General features: G+C 43.2%; 1 protein-coding gene across 24 annotated transcripts in view; it reads right to left on the bottom strand.

Moving 5' to 3' along the window:
- Positions 1 to 4,093: 4,093 nt before the first annotated feature.
- LOC115136122 (CMP-N-acetylneuraminate-beta-galactosamide-alpha-2,3-sialyltransferase 4-like) overlaps positions 4,094 to 17,109 on the bottom strand; it is a 66,462-nt gene continuing 53,446 nt past the window's right edge. For 23 of the 24 annotated variants that reach the window (XM_065023812.1, XM_065023826.1, XM_065023820.1 and 20 more), the window contains one exon: positions 9,742 to 10,692. In XM_065023812.1, the coding sequence (XP_064879884.1) occupies positions 10,570 to 10,692 (123 nt within the window). In that variant the 3' untranslated portion in view covers positions 9,742 to 10,569. Of the gene's footprint in view, positions 5,730 to 9,741; positions 10,693 to 17,109 lie in introns of those variants that run through there. The other variant, XM_065023830.1, reaches the window with a different exon arrangement.

The following is a 17,109-nucleotide window of genomic DNA, read 5'->3' as shown; positions in this document are numbered from 1 at the left end:
GTGCGTACCAAATGGCACCCTATTCCCTATATAGTACACTACTTTTGACCAGGGCCCTATGTAGGGAAAAGGGTACCATTTTGGACGCATTCATTGTCTAGCCTACTGACTGACCAAACTTCTGAGGAGGAATGCACATTCAGGAATGACTTAATTAGTACACACAGTGAATGAAGCATTGTGTGGCACAGACAAAGACGACCAATTATTATTACGATATCAATCTTGCTAACAACACATGTATTTTACTGATTCAGAGGGGTTGGATTAAATGTGGAAGACACATTTCAGTTGAATGCAATCAGTTGTACAACTGACTAGGAATCCCCCTTTCCCTTTCCCATTAAGGGGTGAATCCTAACATCCACTTTAGTAAAATGTTCACTTATTGACATCAATGCATTACATTGACATCAATGCATTACTAAGGGAAAATTCCATTTAAGTGGAAGTTAGTATTCACCCCTAAATTAGCAAGTCTTTGGGCTCAATACAACATACATGTTTATGACGCATTCAGATTAAATGGAAGAGATGGCGCCAATGTTAACTTGGCTAATTGAGAGAGTGAGGTCTTCTATCTCAGTGGTTTATGACAGGAATAAATGTGTTATGAAGCTGATTAGTTTCCTCTTTTCCCAATGCCCCACCTTGTTCACATCTGTTTACATAGAAGAGAAAAGGAAACATGGCTGTACCCCCCACCCAATCCACAAAGTGTCCTTCTGACATCCTCTCACACTAGGCCTGGGATGTGTTCTGTAGAGCACATATTAGTTAAACGCTTTGCAACATCCTGGGACAATTAGTGTTCTTATTGGACAAGTTTAAGTAGTAGCTCCTAGTTTCACTCCACCCTTTTTTCTCCCTGCTGTTTTCTTCCTGTCGTGTCGTTATAGCGTTGAGCCAGTAACCAAAAGGTTGCTGGATCGAATCCCTGAGCTGACAAGGTACAAATCTGTCATTCTGCCCCTGAAGAAGATAGTTAACCCACTGTTCCCCAGAAGACCATCATTATAAATAAGAATTTGTTCTTAACTGACTTGTCTAGTTAAATAAAAAAATAACGAAAACAACATTAGGTTTCCTCTACTGCAACACCCTATGGCCACAACCCAAACATGTATTTTATTTCTCCATATCTACTTTTATGTACAGCTATGAGTTAATTTATGTTCATAAGTACATATGCAGTCCATGTGTGTGACTGACTCTCAGTGTATTAATTCCTGTGTGCTTTTATGAGTTTGAAAGTATGAGTGGGAGTTGTGCGACAAACAAAAGCACACGTCATAGACAGAAGAAGGCAGCAGTCTTTTCAAGCTGTTCACACACATCTTTGGTGTTGATGTCCACGGGGTATGTGTCGCCCTCTAATGGATACATTAACATTTTACATTTTGATCATTTATCACACACTCTTTTTTTTTTTTTTGAATTTTACCCCTTTTTCGTGGTATCCAATTGTTTTTTTTAGTAGCTACTATCTTGTCTCATCGCTACAACTCCCGTACGGGCTCGGGAGAGACGAAGGTTGAAAGTTATGCGTCCTCCGATACATAACCCAACCAAGCCGCACTGCTTCTTAACACAGCGCGCATCCAACCCGGAAGCCAACCTCACCAATGTGTCGGAGGAAACACCGTGCACCTGGCAACCTTGGTTAGCGCGCACTGCGCCCGGCCCGCCACAGGGGTCGCTGGTGCGCGATGAGACAAGGATAACCCTACCGGCCAAGCCCTCCCTAACACGGACAACGCTAGGCCAATTGTGCGTCGCCCCACGGACCTCCCGGTCAGAGCCTGGGCGCGAACCCAGAGTCTCTGGTGGCACAGCTGGCGCTGCAGTACAGCGCCCTTAACCACTGCGCCACCCGGGAGGCCAAATCACACACTCTTATCCAGAGTTACTCAAGGTCAGTGGATTCAACTAAGTGAACTTCTCTTTACGGCTGTACTTGTGATAAGGATATATGTTGAGTGTACAGGGCTGACTGTTAATGACATGTTATTGTCACCTTTATTAAAAGCTATGTAGCTTTGCTTCTTCCTTTTAGCTCAGTAACATTTCATCAGCATGTTTATTTCCCAGACATACAATAGTTTATAGTTTATTTATTGCTGCTGTTTAGAGCCTGGGCGCGAACCCAGAGTCTCTGGTGGCACAGCTGGCGCTGCAGTACAGCGCCCTTAACCACTGCGCCACCCGGGCGGCCAAATCACACACTCTTATCCAGAGTTACTCAAGGTCAGTGGATTCAACTAAGGTAGGTAAGACAGCCACATGTCAGTGATTGGCTGCAAGTAAAACCTTTCCACAATACAGTAGCTATCAGCAACAAGACAAGTGTGAGTGTTAGTGCATAAAAGGCAAGTACAATAGTAAGTCTTTTTTTTTTTGGGGGGGGCAATGTGATTCATGGGCAAGGGAAGTCAATATAGGAAGGAGTAAAGACCCAAATATGCAGCCACAGCTGGCAGAAATGATGAGGCATCTGGAGAGAGATTCATTCTGCACACCACACACACACACACACACACACACACACACAGTTAAGACATTATTCAAAATATTAAATTACATTAACAAGGATTCAAACATATTGTAGATCACATACTCTCTTCTTAAACTCTAAACCTATCTTAACCCTTGTAGAGCGATAGCACACAAAGCTATTTTGGTCAACCTATAAACTATTGTATGTCTGGGAAATAAACATGCTGATGAAATGTTACTGAGCTAAAAGGAAGAAGCAAAGCTACATAGCTTTTAATAAAGGTGACAATAACATGTCATTAACAGTCAGCCCTGTACACTCAACATATATCCTTATCACAAGTACAGCCGTAAAGAGAAGTTCACTTTCAAAATATTGCACCTACTCACACCACTTCCACATCCACTGCCATGGCCATGCCCCTGTGTGGTGCCCAAAGTGCAGTTTTGTAGTCGCAGAATGTGTTTGATAAAGCAGATCAAGCGCCTCTCACATGTATGTGAAAATGAATTATGAATGAATTGAATCAGTGAATTAAGACTTCATTTTAGATCGTCCACTGTGAAGATGTTTGTGGACACAATGGCCAAAACCTGCACTAAAGTCCACTGGGCAAAAACTGGTTGAATCAACGTTGTTTCCACCTCATTTCAACCAAAAAATTCTATGTGATGACGTTGAATCAATGTGGAAAACTGATTGGATTTGAAAAAGGTCATCAATGAAGTCCTCAAATTTAAATCTAAATCCAATGACATGGTGACAATTTTTTGTTGAATTCACCTTAGTTGACAACTCAACCAAATCAAAACTAGACGTTGAACTGATGTCTGTGCACATTGGGAGGGCTCCTTCAGTAACGAAGATAAATAGCTACAGTAAAAGATGGCTCTGTTGGCATTCTATATAGCTTCACTTGTTATTTTATTGCTGCTGTTTAATTATTTGTTCGTTTTATTTTCTAATTTCTATTTTTTACTAAACACTAAATTATTTATTTTTTCTTAACTTCTTAAAGCATTGTTGGTTAAGGGCTTGTAAGTAAGAATTTCACTGTAAGGTGAAATATGACAAAGACATTTTGATTTGATTGGCTCAAACACATTAAGAAGGAAAGAAATTCCACAAATGTACTTTTAACAAGGCACAGCAGTCCATTGAAATAGATTCCAGGTGACTACCTCATGATGCTGATTGAGAGAATGCCAAGAGTGTGCAAAGCTGTCATGAAGGCAAAGGGTGGCTACTTTGAAGAATCTCATATATAAATATATTTAGATTTGTTTAACACTTTTTTGGTTACTACATGATTCCATATGTGTTATTTCATAGTTATGATGTACTCACTCTTACTCTACAATCTAGAAAATAGTAAAAAATAAAGAAAAATCCTTGAATGAGTAGGTGTGTCCAAACTTTTGACTGGTGCTGTAAGTAGTACTGCAAGGTTTTACATAGTCAAATGTAACAAATAACTACATTTTTAATAAAGAATTGTACAAACGATACATTTGTGACAAAAATGAGGCTCATAGCCTGTGGCAAAAATGAGGGGCTCATAGCCTGTGGCAAAAATGAGGGGACACGAACAACAGCCAATCAAAAAGGTTCTTTATTATAAACCAAACTATTAACTTTAAACAAAGATAAAGGAATGAGTTGTGAAAGTATCATAATGTAAGGTGTATGTAAAGTGCAGGGATGCGTGAGTCTGTGTGTGTGAATGACTGAGTGAAAACTATGCAAAACTACAAAGGAATAAACAAAACAGGATCATACCTGGAGGAGCAGAGAGAGCGAGAGAGAGACAAGAGTGATTAGTGAAGCTGTACAAATACCCTGAGCCCAGGTGACTCCAATCACTAACGACCCTCCTCTGCCTGCAGGAGGTACCGCCCCTGCACTGCAGAGGAGGGGCCGTGACAATATTTTGTAAAGAAATTTTAAAAACAATTCAATACAGTAATTTGTGTGTAACATATTTACAGTCCCTTCAGAAAGTATTCAGACCCCTTCACTTTTTCCACATTTTGTTACGTTACAGCCGAATTCTAAAATTGATTAAATACATTTAAAAAACTCTACACACAATGCCCTATAATGACAAAGCAAAAAAATATTTTTGAAATCTTTGAAAATGTATTAAACTTAAAAACAAAATGATCTTATTCACCTAAGTGTTCAGACCATTTGCTATGAAACTTGAAATTGAGCTCAGGTGTATCCTGTTTACATTGATCATCCTTGAAATGTTTCTACAACTTGATTTGGAGTCCATCTGTGGTAAATTCAATTGGTTTGACATGATTTGGAAAGGCACACACCTGTCTGTATAAGGTCCCACAGTTGACCTTAAAAGATTTAGATGCACTACTGTTCCACTGGATGTCATAAGGTGAATGCACCAATTTGTAAGTCGCTCTGGATAAGAGCGTCTGCTAAATGACTTAAATGTAAATGTAAATGTTGACAGTGCATGTCAGAGCAAAAACCAAGCAATGAGGTTGAAGGAATTGTCCGTAGAGCTTTGACACAGGATTGGGGGAAGGGTACCAAAAAATGTCTGCAGTATTGAAGGTTCCCAAGAACACAGTGGTCTCCATCAATCTTAAAATGGAAGAAGTGTAGAACCACCAAGACTCTTCCTAGAGCTGGCTGCCCGGCCAAACTGAGCAATCGGGGGAGAAGGGTCTTGGTCAAGGAGGTGACCAAGAACCCGATGGTCACTCTGACAGAGCTCTAGAGTTCCTCTGTGGGGATGTGAGCACCATCCATACGGGGAAGCATGGTGGTGGCAACATCAAATCAAATCAAATCAAATTTATTTATATAGCCCTTCGTACATCAGCTGATATCTCAAAGTGCTGTACAGAAACCCAGCCTAAAACCCCAAACAGCAAGCAATGCAGGTGTAGAAGCACAGTGGCTAGGAAAAACTCCCTAGAAAGGCCAAAACCTAGGAAGAAACCTAGAGAGGAACCAGGCTATGTGGGGTGGCCAGTCCTCTTCTGGCTGTGCCGGGTGGAGATTATAACAGAACATGGCCAAGATGTTCAAATGTTCATAAATGACCAGCATGGTCGAATAATAATAAGGCAGAACAGTTGAAACTGGAGCAGCAGCACAGTCAGGTGGAAGTTGAAACTGGAACAGCAGCATGGCCAGGTGGATTGGGGACAGCAAGGAGTCATCATGTCCGGTGGTCCTGGGGCATGGTCCTAGGGCTCAGGTCCTCCGAGAGAGAGAAAGAAAGAGAGAAGGAGAGAATTAGAGAACGCACACTTAGATTCACACAGGACACCGAATAGGACAGGAGAAGTACTCCAGATATAACAAACTGACCCCAGCCCCCCGACACATAAACTACTGCAGCATAAATACTGGAGGCTGAGACAGGAGGGGTCAGGAGACACTGTGGCCCCATCCGAGGACACCCCCCCCCCCCCCATCATGCTGTGGAGATGTTTTTCAGTGGCAGGGACAGGGAGACTAGTTAGGATCGAGACAAAGAGGAATGGAGCAAAGTACAGAGAGATCCTTGATTAAAACCTGCTCCAGAGCGCTCAGGACCTCAGACTGGGGCGAAGGTTCACCTTGCAACAGAACAAAGACCCTAAGCACACAGCCAAGACAACGCAGGAGTGGCTTCAGGACAAGTCTCTGAATGTCCTTGAGTGGCCCAGCCAGAGCCTAGACTTGAACCCGATCAAACATCTCTGGAGACCTGAAAATAGCTGTGCAGCGACGCTTCCTATCCAACCTGACAGATCTTGAGAGGATCTGCAGAGAAGAATTGGAGAAACATTCCAAATACAGGTGTGCCAAGATTGTAGCGTCAAACCCAAGAAAACTCAATGCGGTAATCGCTGCCAAAGGTGCTTCAACAAAGTACTGAGTATAGGGTCTCAATAAACTCAGCAAAAAAAGAAACATCCTTTTTTAGGACCCTGTCTTTCAAAGATAATTCGTAAAAATCCAAATAACTTCACAGATCTTCATTGTAAAGGGTTTAAACACTGTTTCCCATGCTTGTTCAATGAACCATAAACAATTAATAAACATGTACCTGTGGAACGCTCGTTAAGACACTAACAGCTTACAGATGGTAGGCAATTAGAGTCACAGTTATGAAATCATAGGACACTAAAGAGGTCTTTCTACTGACTGCTCATCTGCGTGAATGTGCATGCTGCAAGGAGGCATGAGGACGTCAGACGTGGCCAGGGCAATAAATTGCAAAGTCCGTACCTTGAGACTCCTAAGACAGAGCTACAGGGAGACAGGATGGACAGCTGATCGTCCTCGCAGTGGCATACCACGTGTAACAACACCTGCACAGGATCGGAACATCCGAACATCACACCTGCGGGACAGGTACAGGATGGCAACAACAACTGCCTGTGTTACACCAGGAATGCACAATCCCTCCATCGGTGCTCAGACTGTCCGCAATAGGCTGAGAGAGGCTGGACAGAGGGCTTGTAGGCCTGTTGTAAGGCAGGTCCTCACCAGACATCACCGGCAACAACATCGCCTATGGGCACAAACCCATTGTAGCTGGACCAGACAGGACTGGCAAAAAGTGCTCTTCACTGACGAGTCGCAGTTTTGTTTCACCAGGGGTGATGGTCAGATTCATGTTTATTGTCGAAGGAATGAGCTTTACACCGAGGCCTGTACTCTGAAGCGGGATCGATTTGGAGATGGAGGGTCCGTCATGGTCTGGGGCGGTGTGGCATTTGAAATTACCATAATTGCTTACACCTATCCACTTGATATATCAGGTTTAACTTATAGCTAGATACCTCAATATGACATATAATTACATGTATAGATAGCAACATGTAGATGACCAACTAGCTAGATGAAAAATGGTTGTTGAAAAATGGTTGTACATGGCTAAATCTGTCCAGTTTTCTAATAGAAGTTAACTGCTTAACGTTACTCTGAATGTTGTTGCGCCTCTGACTAGGCAGGCTGAGGTAAATAAGTACACTAGCTAGCAAAGTCAATCTAAAAACAGCATAAATTATTTCTTCCTATTTAACAATATTTTCTTATATAAAACAACGATATGGTAAGGAAAGTGTTCTCTTTCAAGTCTTTTCGCTCCTTTGAGGCAGCAGGTGGTCAGCAGGTTGTCACTGTCAAAAACACCGTCCTTAGAGAGCAATTCTGAGGTAATAAATTTGCACGGACTGAGCGAGCGTTTTGAGGTGAAATAGAACAAGAACTGCCCTCGTCCTCCTTCCTTCACGGCCGCTACAAGGTAAAATACAGCCAAGCAACCAGCATAGCAACGGATGCTTTGGTTCATTATGTAATACGGTCAGAATTTTGCACGTTCTAGCAACAGCCCTAGCAACAGAAGCTAGAACTCATCGAATCCCATTGTAACGGAGGGGGAAAACACTTTTTGGCAGGGGGACACTATTTGGCAAGACAGGCCCCAGGCCCGAGATCTTGCTTGAGGGAAATAAAAATACATTAAATTGGGCTCCTGAGTGGCACAGCGGTCTAAGGCACTGCATCTCAGTGCAAGAGGTGGCAGGTAGCCTAGTGGTTAGAGCGTTGGACTAGCAACCGCAAGGTTGAAAGCTCAAATCCCTGAGCTGACAAGACAAAAATCTGTCGTTCTGCTCCTGAACAAAGCAGTTAAACACACTGTTCCTAGGCCATCACTGAAAATAAGAATTTGTTATTTACTGACTTGCCTAGTTAAATTAAGGTGACTTTTTATTTATTTTTAAACACACCTCCTCAGAGATGCTGAAGGATGCCATGCTTTCAACAGGAAAAATGCACTTCCATTTCATTTATCTCATTGGGTACATCATGGGCAAATGTAAATAGTTATTTTCAGATTTTTGGTGGAATGACACACAAAGAAAACTGCAGAGGTGCCCTGTGGCTCCATACCTTCCCTGTGTAAAGACACCCTGTGACAGATTAAGCGTACACTGTTGTTTTTGCAGCCAGTTACCTGTAAGTAATGTTAAACCAAAGTTACGTTGTAATTTATGCTAACATACAGTACCTTTTTTACAGTAACTTACAGGTAACTGGCTGCCAGTAATTTACAGTAAAAACGACTATATTTTGTACAGTGTAGTCCTGGACTTTAAACAAAAAATATCCATTGAACATGCTTCTTATTCCAGGACTAAGCTTAATAAAACTGACCCCTCAAGTTCAAGTACTTCACAGCATGCAGGGTTTTGTTGTGAACATCAATAAGTGCATCCAGAGCAAATGTCAAAGCAACTAACCAAAGTCTCTGCAATTTGCAGTGAGGAGCCATAAACCCATAAAAAATCAGTTCAGCTACAGAATCCCGCAGCTCATTATCACTGACATTCAAATCCTCCAACCTAGTTTGGTTTGATCTGATCACTGAGGCCAGACCCTCACAAGCCTGCTCGGTTAGTCTACACCTCTCCAGTCTTCAGAGAGTGGAGATGAGGAGGGAGAAGATAGAGAGAATTTGAAGTGACAGTGCACATCCAAACAATCAGGGCAGTTCACCTTGAAATGAAAATTCTCTCTGGATACCTTTACCCCTACCCAGTCCATGGATGTTGATTTGAGCATCCACAGACAGTGATTTTTGGTCCAGTCCAGCCTGGATTTGGCCTAAAAATAGATGTCTATGATTGGTTCCGATTTGGGCCGGAACGGCCTTCATTTGGCCTAAAAATAGACGTCAATGATTGTTTTAGATTTGTTTCGGACCGGCCCAAAAATCAACGTCTGTAGACGTTCAAATCAAGGCAAGGGCAGACCGACCAAATTCGGGCCTTGTTTGGGGGCAGATCTCATCAGAAATATACCCAGTGTGCTTTGCAAGTGTTCGTTTTCACATTTACATTCTGGTAATTTAGCAGACACTTATCCAGAGCGACTTACAGTCTGTGCTGTTCCACTGGATGTCATAAGGTGAATGCACCAATTTGTAAGTCGCTCTGGATAAGAGCGTCTGCTAAATGACTTAAATGTAAATGTAATGTAATGCATTCAACTAAGGTAGATAACATTTAAGTCATAAACAACCACATTTCACAGTCATGGCAAGTCAAATGTTTCCATAACCATTACTGAGAATGTTGTTGTAGATTGTTAAAGTGTTCTGTTGATTGTGTCAAAAGCCCTAGAAAATGATCACTACCAATTCTGAAGGATATGAAATGGCTAACATAAGTATGAGTGATATATGGGAGCAATTATACATATTTCTTACTTCAATATCTGTTTTGCTCCAATTAGCTTTTTATTTAGTATTTTTTATATCTGACATAATGCTTTCCTCTAACATTATAGGAGTGGCTTTTTTTACTGAATCCTTCGACTCATTCCGTTAATTTGATTCAGTCATGTCCAGAGTACGCAGTATCCATTACCGGCTGAGCAATGAACAAAAATCTCAAAATAATCATGATTCTACCACTCTCTCATTCACCATCATGGGCTTATAGGAGCTACCACTTGTGACTGAGTGTGCTTCAAACGATGTACATTTGTCATTGCTAGGCATACAAATAAGATTATTTCCTGATAACGTTGAAATGAGGTCCGTTTGCAGCTGCAACAAGAATAGATTGTCAACAATTCTTGGCGGAATGCAATTGCTTGACTGCTGCAGGGGAGAATAGCACAATATCGTCAGCGAACTGCAGCAGCCAGCTTCTCGAGTTTGTTGAGCAGAGGTAGGCTGTGTATCCATTTTTTTTAGTTCTACCAGGCTGCATCCATGTCAATCAATTATATTCAATAATCAATTCATTGCATTAATACTTGCACCATGCGATCAATCAGTTCTAAACATTTAGTTTCCTGCGCATAGGCTACATATGATAGACAGTGGGTGGTCGGAACATGTCTCTGGAGCCGTTGAGCCGGAGGAGCGAATATTGCCAGTAGGATTCATTGCGGCCAGCAGGTCAAATTAACAACTAAAATGAATGAGTTACTCAGAAAAAAATACATTATGACTCTGGTGTCAGTAAAAAGAGTTGTTTAAAAATAATCGGTCGCCAGCTAGACAGTGTTTCCTCCGACACATTGGTGCATCTGGGTTAAGCAAGCAGTGTGAAGAAGCAGTGCGGCTTGGCAGGGTCGTGTTTTGGAGGATGCATGGCTCTTGACCTTCGGCACTCCCGAGTCCGGAGAGGAGTTGCAGAGATGGGACAAGACCGTAACTACAAATTGGGGAGAAAAAAAGGTAAAAGTACAAGAAAATTATGAATTGTTTGCGAACTGCACATCACTGACATCTAGATATTATGTGACATTATGTACAGTTGACATTTAAACCATAGAAACGACAAACAAAAAAACTAAACATTTCTTCGTCATTAAAATATGCACTTTATAACATAGGACAAAGACTGATTTTCAACATCCGCAGAGTTGTCTTTTTAATGCCCGTATAAAATATATATTCCATAGAAGTAGGGTTGCACATTTTGGGGCATATTCAGAGGTGGAAACTTTCCGTGGGAATTAAAGGGAATATATGTAAATTAATGGAAATATATGTAAATTAATATTAATACCATTTAAATGCAGATGTTTTTTTTTATTTACAATATCATATGGAGACAGAAACATAAACCTTTTACCTTATCATAAGTAGACATAATTGCAAATTATTAAATCCTTCCAATATAATTTTTTTAACCAATTTAGTTAAATTAGTTGACTCTTCAACATGAGATGATTTCACCGAACAACAAAAGAAAGGGAATATTGAATGATCCCCAAATATCCATCGCATTTCCAAAAACGTTTTCAACATACATCTGTAAAATGATAGTCTAGAAACTAAAGCTTTGGTTGTCTTCCTCTCAGGTTTCCATGTCTTTCCTGGACCTCCTCAATGTCCACCTCTTGAACATCCGATTGTGAGGTCTCATCTTCACTGTTACTGGCTTGTTGTCAGGCTGACCTCGCTCATCAACTCATCCCTGACCGCTGGCTACGTCCCTTCCGTCTTCAAGAGAGCGAGAGTTGCACCCCTTCTGAAAAAACCTACACTCGATCCCTCCGATGTCAACAACTACAGACCAGTATCCCTTCTTTCTTTTCTCTCCAAAACTCTTGAACGTGCCGTCCTTGGCCAGCTCTCCCGCTATCTCTCTCAGAATGACCTTCTTGATCCTAATCAGTCAGGTTTCAAGACTAGTCATTCAACTGAGACTGCTCTTCTCTGTATCACGGAGGCGCTCCGCACTGCTAAAGCTAACTCTCTCTCCTCTGCTCTCATCCTTCTAGACCTATCGGCTGCCTTCGATACTGTGAACCATCAGATCCTCCTCTCCACCCTCTCCGAGTTGGGCATCTCCGGCGCGGCCCACGCTTGGATTGCGTCCTACCTGACAGGTCGCTCCTACCAGGTGGCGTGGCGAGAATCCGTCTCCACACCACGTTCTCTCACCACTGGTGTCCCCCAGGGCTCTGTTCTAGGCCCTCTCCTATTCTCGCTATACACCAAGTCACTTGGCTCTGTCATAACCTCACATGGTCTCTCCTATCATTGCTATGCAGACGACACACAATTAATCTTCTCCTTTCCCCCTTCTGATGACCAGGTGGCGAATCGCATCTCTGCATGTCTGGCAGACATATCAGTGTGGATGACAGATCACCACCTCAAGCTGAACCTCGGCAAGACGGAGCTGCTCTTCCTCCCGGGGAAGGACTGCCCGTTCCATGATCTCGCCATCACGGTTGACAACTCCATTGTGTCCTCCTCCCAGAGCGCTAAGAACCTTGGCGTGATCCTGGACAACACCCTGTCGTTCTCAACTAACATCAAGGCGGTGGCCCGTTCCTGTAGGTTCATGCTCTACAACATCCGCAGAGTACGACCCTGCCTCACACAGGAAGCGGCGCAGGTCCTAATCCAGGCACTCGTCATCTCCCGTCTGGATTACTGCAACTCGCTGTTGGCTGGGCACCCTGCCTGTGCCATTAAACCCCTACAACTCATCCAGAACGCCGCAGCCCGTCTGGTGTTCAACCTTCCCAAGTTCTCTCACGTCACCCCGCTCCTCCGCTCTCTCCACTGGCTTCCAGTTGAAGCTCGCATCCGCTACAAGACCATGGTGCTTGCCTACGGAGCTGTGAGGGGAACGGCACCTCAGTACCTCCAGGCTCTGATCAGGCCCTACACCCAAACAAGGGCACTGCGTTCATCCACCTCTGGCCTGCTCGCCTCCCTACCACTGAGGAAGTACAGTTCCCGCTCAGCCCAGTCAAAACTGTTCGCTGCTCTGGCCCCCCAATGGTGGAACAAACTCCCTCACGACGCCAGGACAGCGGAGTCAATCACCACCTTCCGGAGACACCTGAAACCCCACCTCTTTAAGGAATACCTAGGATAGGATAAAGTAATCCCTCTCACCCCCTTAAAAGATTTAGATGCACTACTGTTCCACTGGATGTCATAAGGTGAATGCACCAATTTGTAAGTCGCTCTGGATAAGAGCGTCTGCTAAATGACTTAAATGTAAATGTAAAAAAGCCTCAGATTTTCCCGGATGGCCACCCATTTTTCAACCCTTGTATTGGTCAGCCTGTTGCGTGTTTTGGTGTGTGTGTTCCCAAACAAGTGCCAGTTGTGCTCTGAGGTGGCTGATGTTGGTGGGATTTGGAGGATGATGGAGGCAACAGGGGAAAGAGCCTCAAATCCACAAAGTCCCTTCCACCAGGTGGTTGATGAGATATGTTGGCACAACTGCCATATTGCATCTCCACCCCAAAGCCCTTGCTTGGAAGTGTACTTCACCAGACTGCCAAGAACCTTGCCCTCATCCAGGCGAAGGTGGCGTGACACGGTAGTGATGACACCATAGGCCTTGTTGATCTCTACACCAGACAGGAAGCTCTTGCCAGCATACTTGGGGTCCAACATGTACGCTGCAGCTTGTATGGGCTTCAGACAGAAGTCTTCACGATTCTTTATGTATTTCAGAACTGCAGTTTCCTCTGATTGGAGCAACAGTGAAGTGGGCAGGCCAGTACAGATCTCTTCTCTTACATCTGCAAGCAGAGTCTGAACATCAGACAGGATGGCATTGTTTCCCTCAATCCGTGCAATGACTACTGCTATAGGTTTCAGGCTACTTACCAGTCTCTCCCAAAATACATCATCCAGGAGGATCCTCTTGATGGGGCTGTCCATATCAGCAAAATGGGACACATTTTCAACACACTGGTATTTAGCCATGATTTTATTGATATGGCCATTTCTTTGAGAGACTCCGCGTCCTCCAGGAGACTGTCAAACAGGATGACAACACCACCCCGACGTGTGTTGCTGGGCAGCTTCAATGTGGTGCTCTTATTCTTCTCACTTTGCTTGGTGAGGTAGATTGCTGCTATAATATGACCCTTCACATACCTAACCATTTTCTTGGCTCTCTTGTAGAGTGTATCCATTGTTTTCAGTGTCATGATGTCCTTGAGGAGCAGATTCAATGCACAGTCAATGGTTGTGATGTGAGGGTAGGACTCCTTCACTTTAGACCAAGCGGCATTCATGTTCGTAGCATTGTCGGTCACCAGTGCAAATACCTTCTGTGGTCCAAGGTCATTGATGACTACCTTCAGCTCATCTGCAATGTAGAGACTGGTGTGTCTGTTGTCCCTTGTGTCTGCTCTTGTAGAATACTGGTTGAGGGGTGGAGATAATGTAGTTAATTATTCCTTGCCCACGAACATTCGACCACCCATCAGAGATGATTGCAATACAGTCTGCTTTCTCTATGATTTGCTTGACCTTCACTTGAACTCTGTTAAACTCTGCATCCAGCAAATGAATAGATAAAGCATGTCTGATTGGAGGGGTGTATGCTGGCCAAAGAACATTCAGAAATCTCTCCAATACACATTGCCTGTGAGCATCAGAGGTGAACCAGTTGGCAACCTCAGGAGGCTGAAGAAATTCGGCTTGTCACCAAAAGCACTCACAAACTTCTACAGATGCACAATCGAGAGCATCCTGGCGGGCTGTATCACCGCCTGGTACGGCAACTGCTCCGCCCTCAACCGTAAGGCTCTCCAGATGGTAGTGAGGTCTGCACAACGCATCACCGGGGGCAAACTACCTGCCCTCCAGGACACCTACACCACCCGATGTTACAGGAAGGCCATAAAGATCATCAAGGACATCAACCACCCGAACCACTGCCTGTTCACCCCGCTATCATCCAGAAGGCGAGGTCAGTACAGGTGCATCAAAGCTGGGACCGAGAGACTGAAAAACAGCTTCTATCTCAAGGCCATCAGACTGTTAAACAGCCACCACTAACATTGAGTGGCTGCTGCCAACACACTGTCATTGACACTGACCCAACTCCAGCCACTTTAATAATGGGAAATGATGTAAATATATCACTAGCCACTTTAAACAATGCTACCTTATATAATGTTACTTACCCTACATTATTCATCTCATATGCATACGTATATACTGTACTCTACATCATCGACTGCATCCTTATGTAATACATGTATCACTAGCCACTTTAACTATGCCACTTTGTTTACTTTGTCTACATACTCATCTCATATGTATATACTGTACTCGATACCATCTACTGTATGCTGCTCTGTACCATCACTCATTCATATATCCTTATGTACATATTCCTTATCCCCTTACACTGTGTATAAGACAGTAGTTTTGGAATTGTTAGTTAGATTACTTGTTGGTTATCACTGCATTGTCGGAACTAGAAGCACAAGCATTTCGCTACACTCGCATTAACATCTGCTAACCATGTGTATGTGACAAATAAAATTTGATTTGATTTGAGTTGCATACACAACTCAAGCCAGACATTCATCAGCATTTATCTGACTACGTCCCTCCATTGGGTCAAAACAACTTCTGATTCCAGGAGGACCATGAGCTGTTGCTATCGATAAGGTGTCTAATTCATAATTTTCACCTCAAATAGAAAATGAGGGACTTTTGTTAGAGGTTGCTTGTTGTGAACACTGAGGGAACTTTATGCACTTGGCCAGATGATTCTGCATCTTTGTTGCATTCTTCACATATGATTTGGCATGGTATTTACAAATGTACACATTTCCTCTATGTTAGCTTCAATGAAATGTTTCCACACATCAGATAGTGCCCGTGGCATTTTCCTGTAAAGATTAGAAAAGGAATTGTATTAAAAAAAATACAATTCCAGGTACATATAAATAGTTAAGAAGTTAGATTAAACAACTCCTTTGTAAGATAAATGTTTTAAAATGAAACACTCCTCAGTTAGCAGGCTCAAGCAAGCTAAAACCCACATGGTAGCAAAATTGTTAACAAGTTAGAAATGATTTAAACACACTTTTGTCACGTTCTGACCTTAGTTCTGTTATATTATCTTTGTTTTAGTATGGTCAGGGCGTGAGTTGGGTGGGTTGTCTATGTTCGTTTTTCTATAATTTGGGATTTCTGTGTACGGCCTAGTATGGTTCTCAATCAGAGGCAGCTGTCAATCATTGTCCCTGATTGAGAGTCATACTTAGGTAGCCTGGTTTCACTTTTGAGTTGTGGGTGTTTATTTTCTGTGTTTGTGCCACATGGGACTGTTCTGTTTGTTTTTTTGATGAATTTAAGCTAAATTCCCCAAATTCCAGGGCTTAACATCCCATGGAAGACTTCCAGAAAAATTCTGGAGATTAACCAGAAAGTTTCCAACCCTTTGCAACTCTACATAGAACGTCTTTAAAATGTTAACTTTAACATCAGACTTCTTTTCAACATATTTTTAACATTATTTCGCTCACTGGGTATGCCTCTCACTTTCAATCTTTATCCCACACCGTACCTGTCTCTCACTGTCACACTTGATCAGGAAACACTGATGGTCGTATGATGGGTCAACAGTTTGAACTCACCTAAGTGTCTGCAGCATATAACTTTTATGGTTGACACCATTGCAGAGTAACTTCACTAAGCTAAGGATCCTGGGACTAAACACCTCCCTCTGCAACTGGATCCTGGACTTCCTGGCGGGCCGCTCCCAGGTGGTAGGTAGGTCAGAGACCTGGCCAGGCGGTGCCAGAATAACAACCTATCCCTCAACGTAACCAAGACTAAGAAGATGATTGTGGACTACAGGAAAAGGAGGACCGAGCACGCCCCCATTCTCATCGACGGGGCTGTAGTGGAGCAGGTTGAGAGCTTCAAGTTCCTTGGTGTCCACATCAACAACAAACTAGAATGGTCCAAACACACCAAGACAGTCGTGAAGAGGGCACGACAAAGCCTTTTCACCCTCAGGAAAGCCTTTTCCCCACTAAAGCCTTTTCCCCACTAAAAAGATTTGGCATGGGTCCTGAGATCCTCAAAAGGTTCTACAGCTGCAACATCGAGAGCATCCTGACTGGTTGCATCACTGCCTGGTACGGCAATGGCTCGGCCTCCAGCCGCAAGGCACTACAGAGGGCAGTGCGTACGGCCCAGTACATCACTAAGCTCACTAGGCTAAGCTGCCTGCCATCCAGGACCTTTACACCAGGCGGTGTCAGAGGAAGGCCCTAAAAATTGTCAAAGACCCCAGCCACCCCAGTCATAGATTGTTCTCTCTACTACAACATGGCAA

This window comes from Oncorhynchus nerka, linkage group LG10 (genome assembly GCF_034236695.1).
Source record: "Oncorhynchus nerka isolate Pitt River linkage group LG10, Oner_Uvic_2.0, whole genome shotgun sequence".
In the NCBI taxonomy this organism is placed as follows: Eukaryota; Metazoa; Chordata; class Actinopteri; order Salmoniformes; family Salmonidae; genus Oncorhynchus; species Oncorhynchus nerka.
The sequence above is the reverse complement of the archived record's forward strand: the minus strand, read 5'-3'. Positions and strand labels throughout refer to the sequence as shown.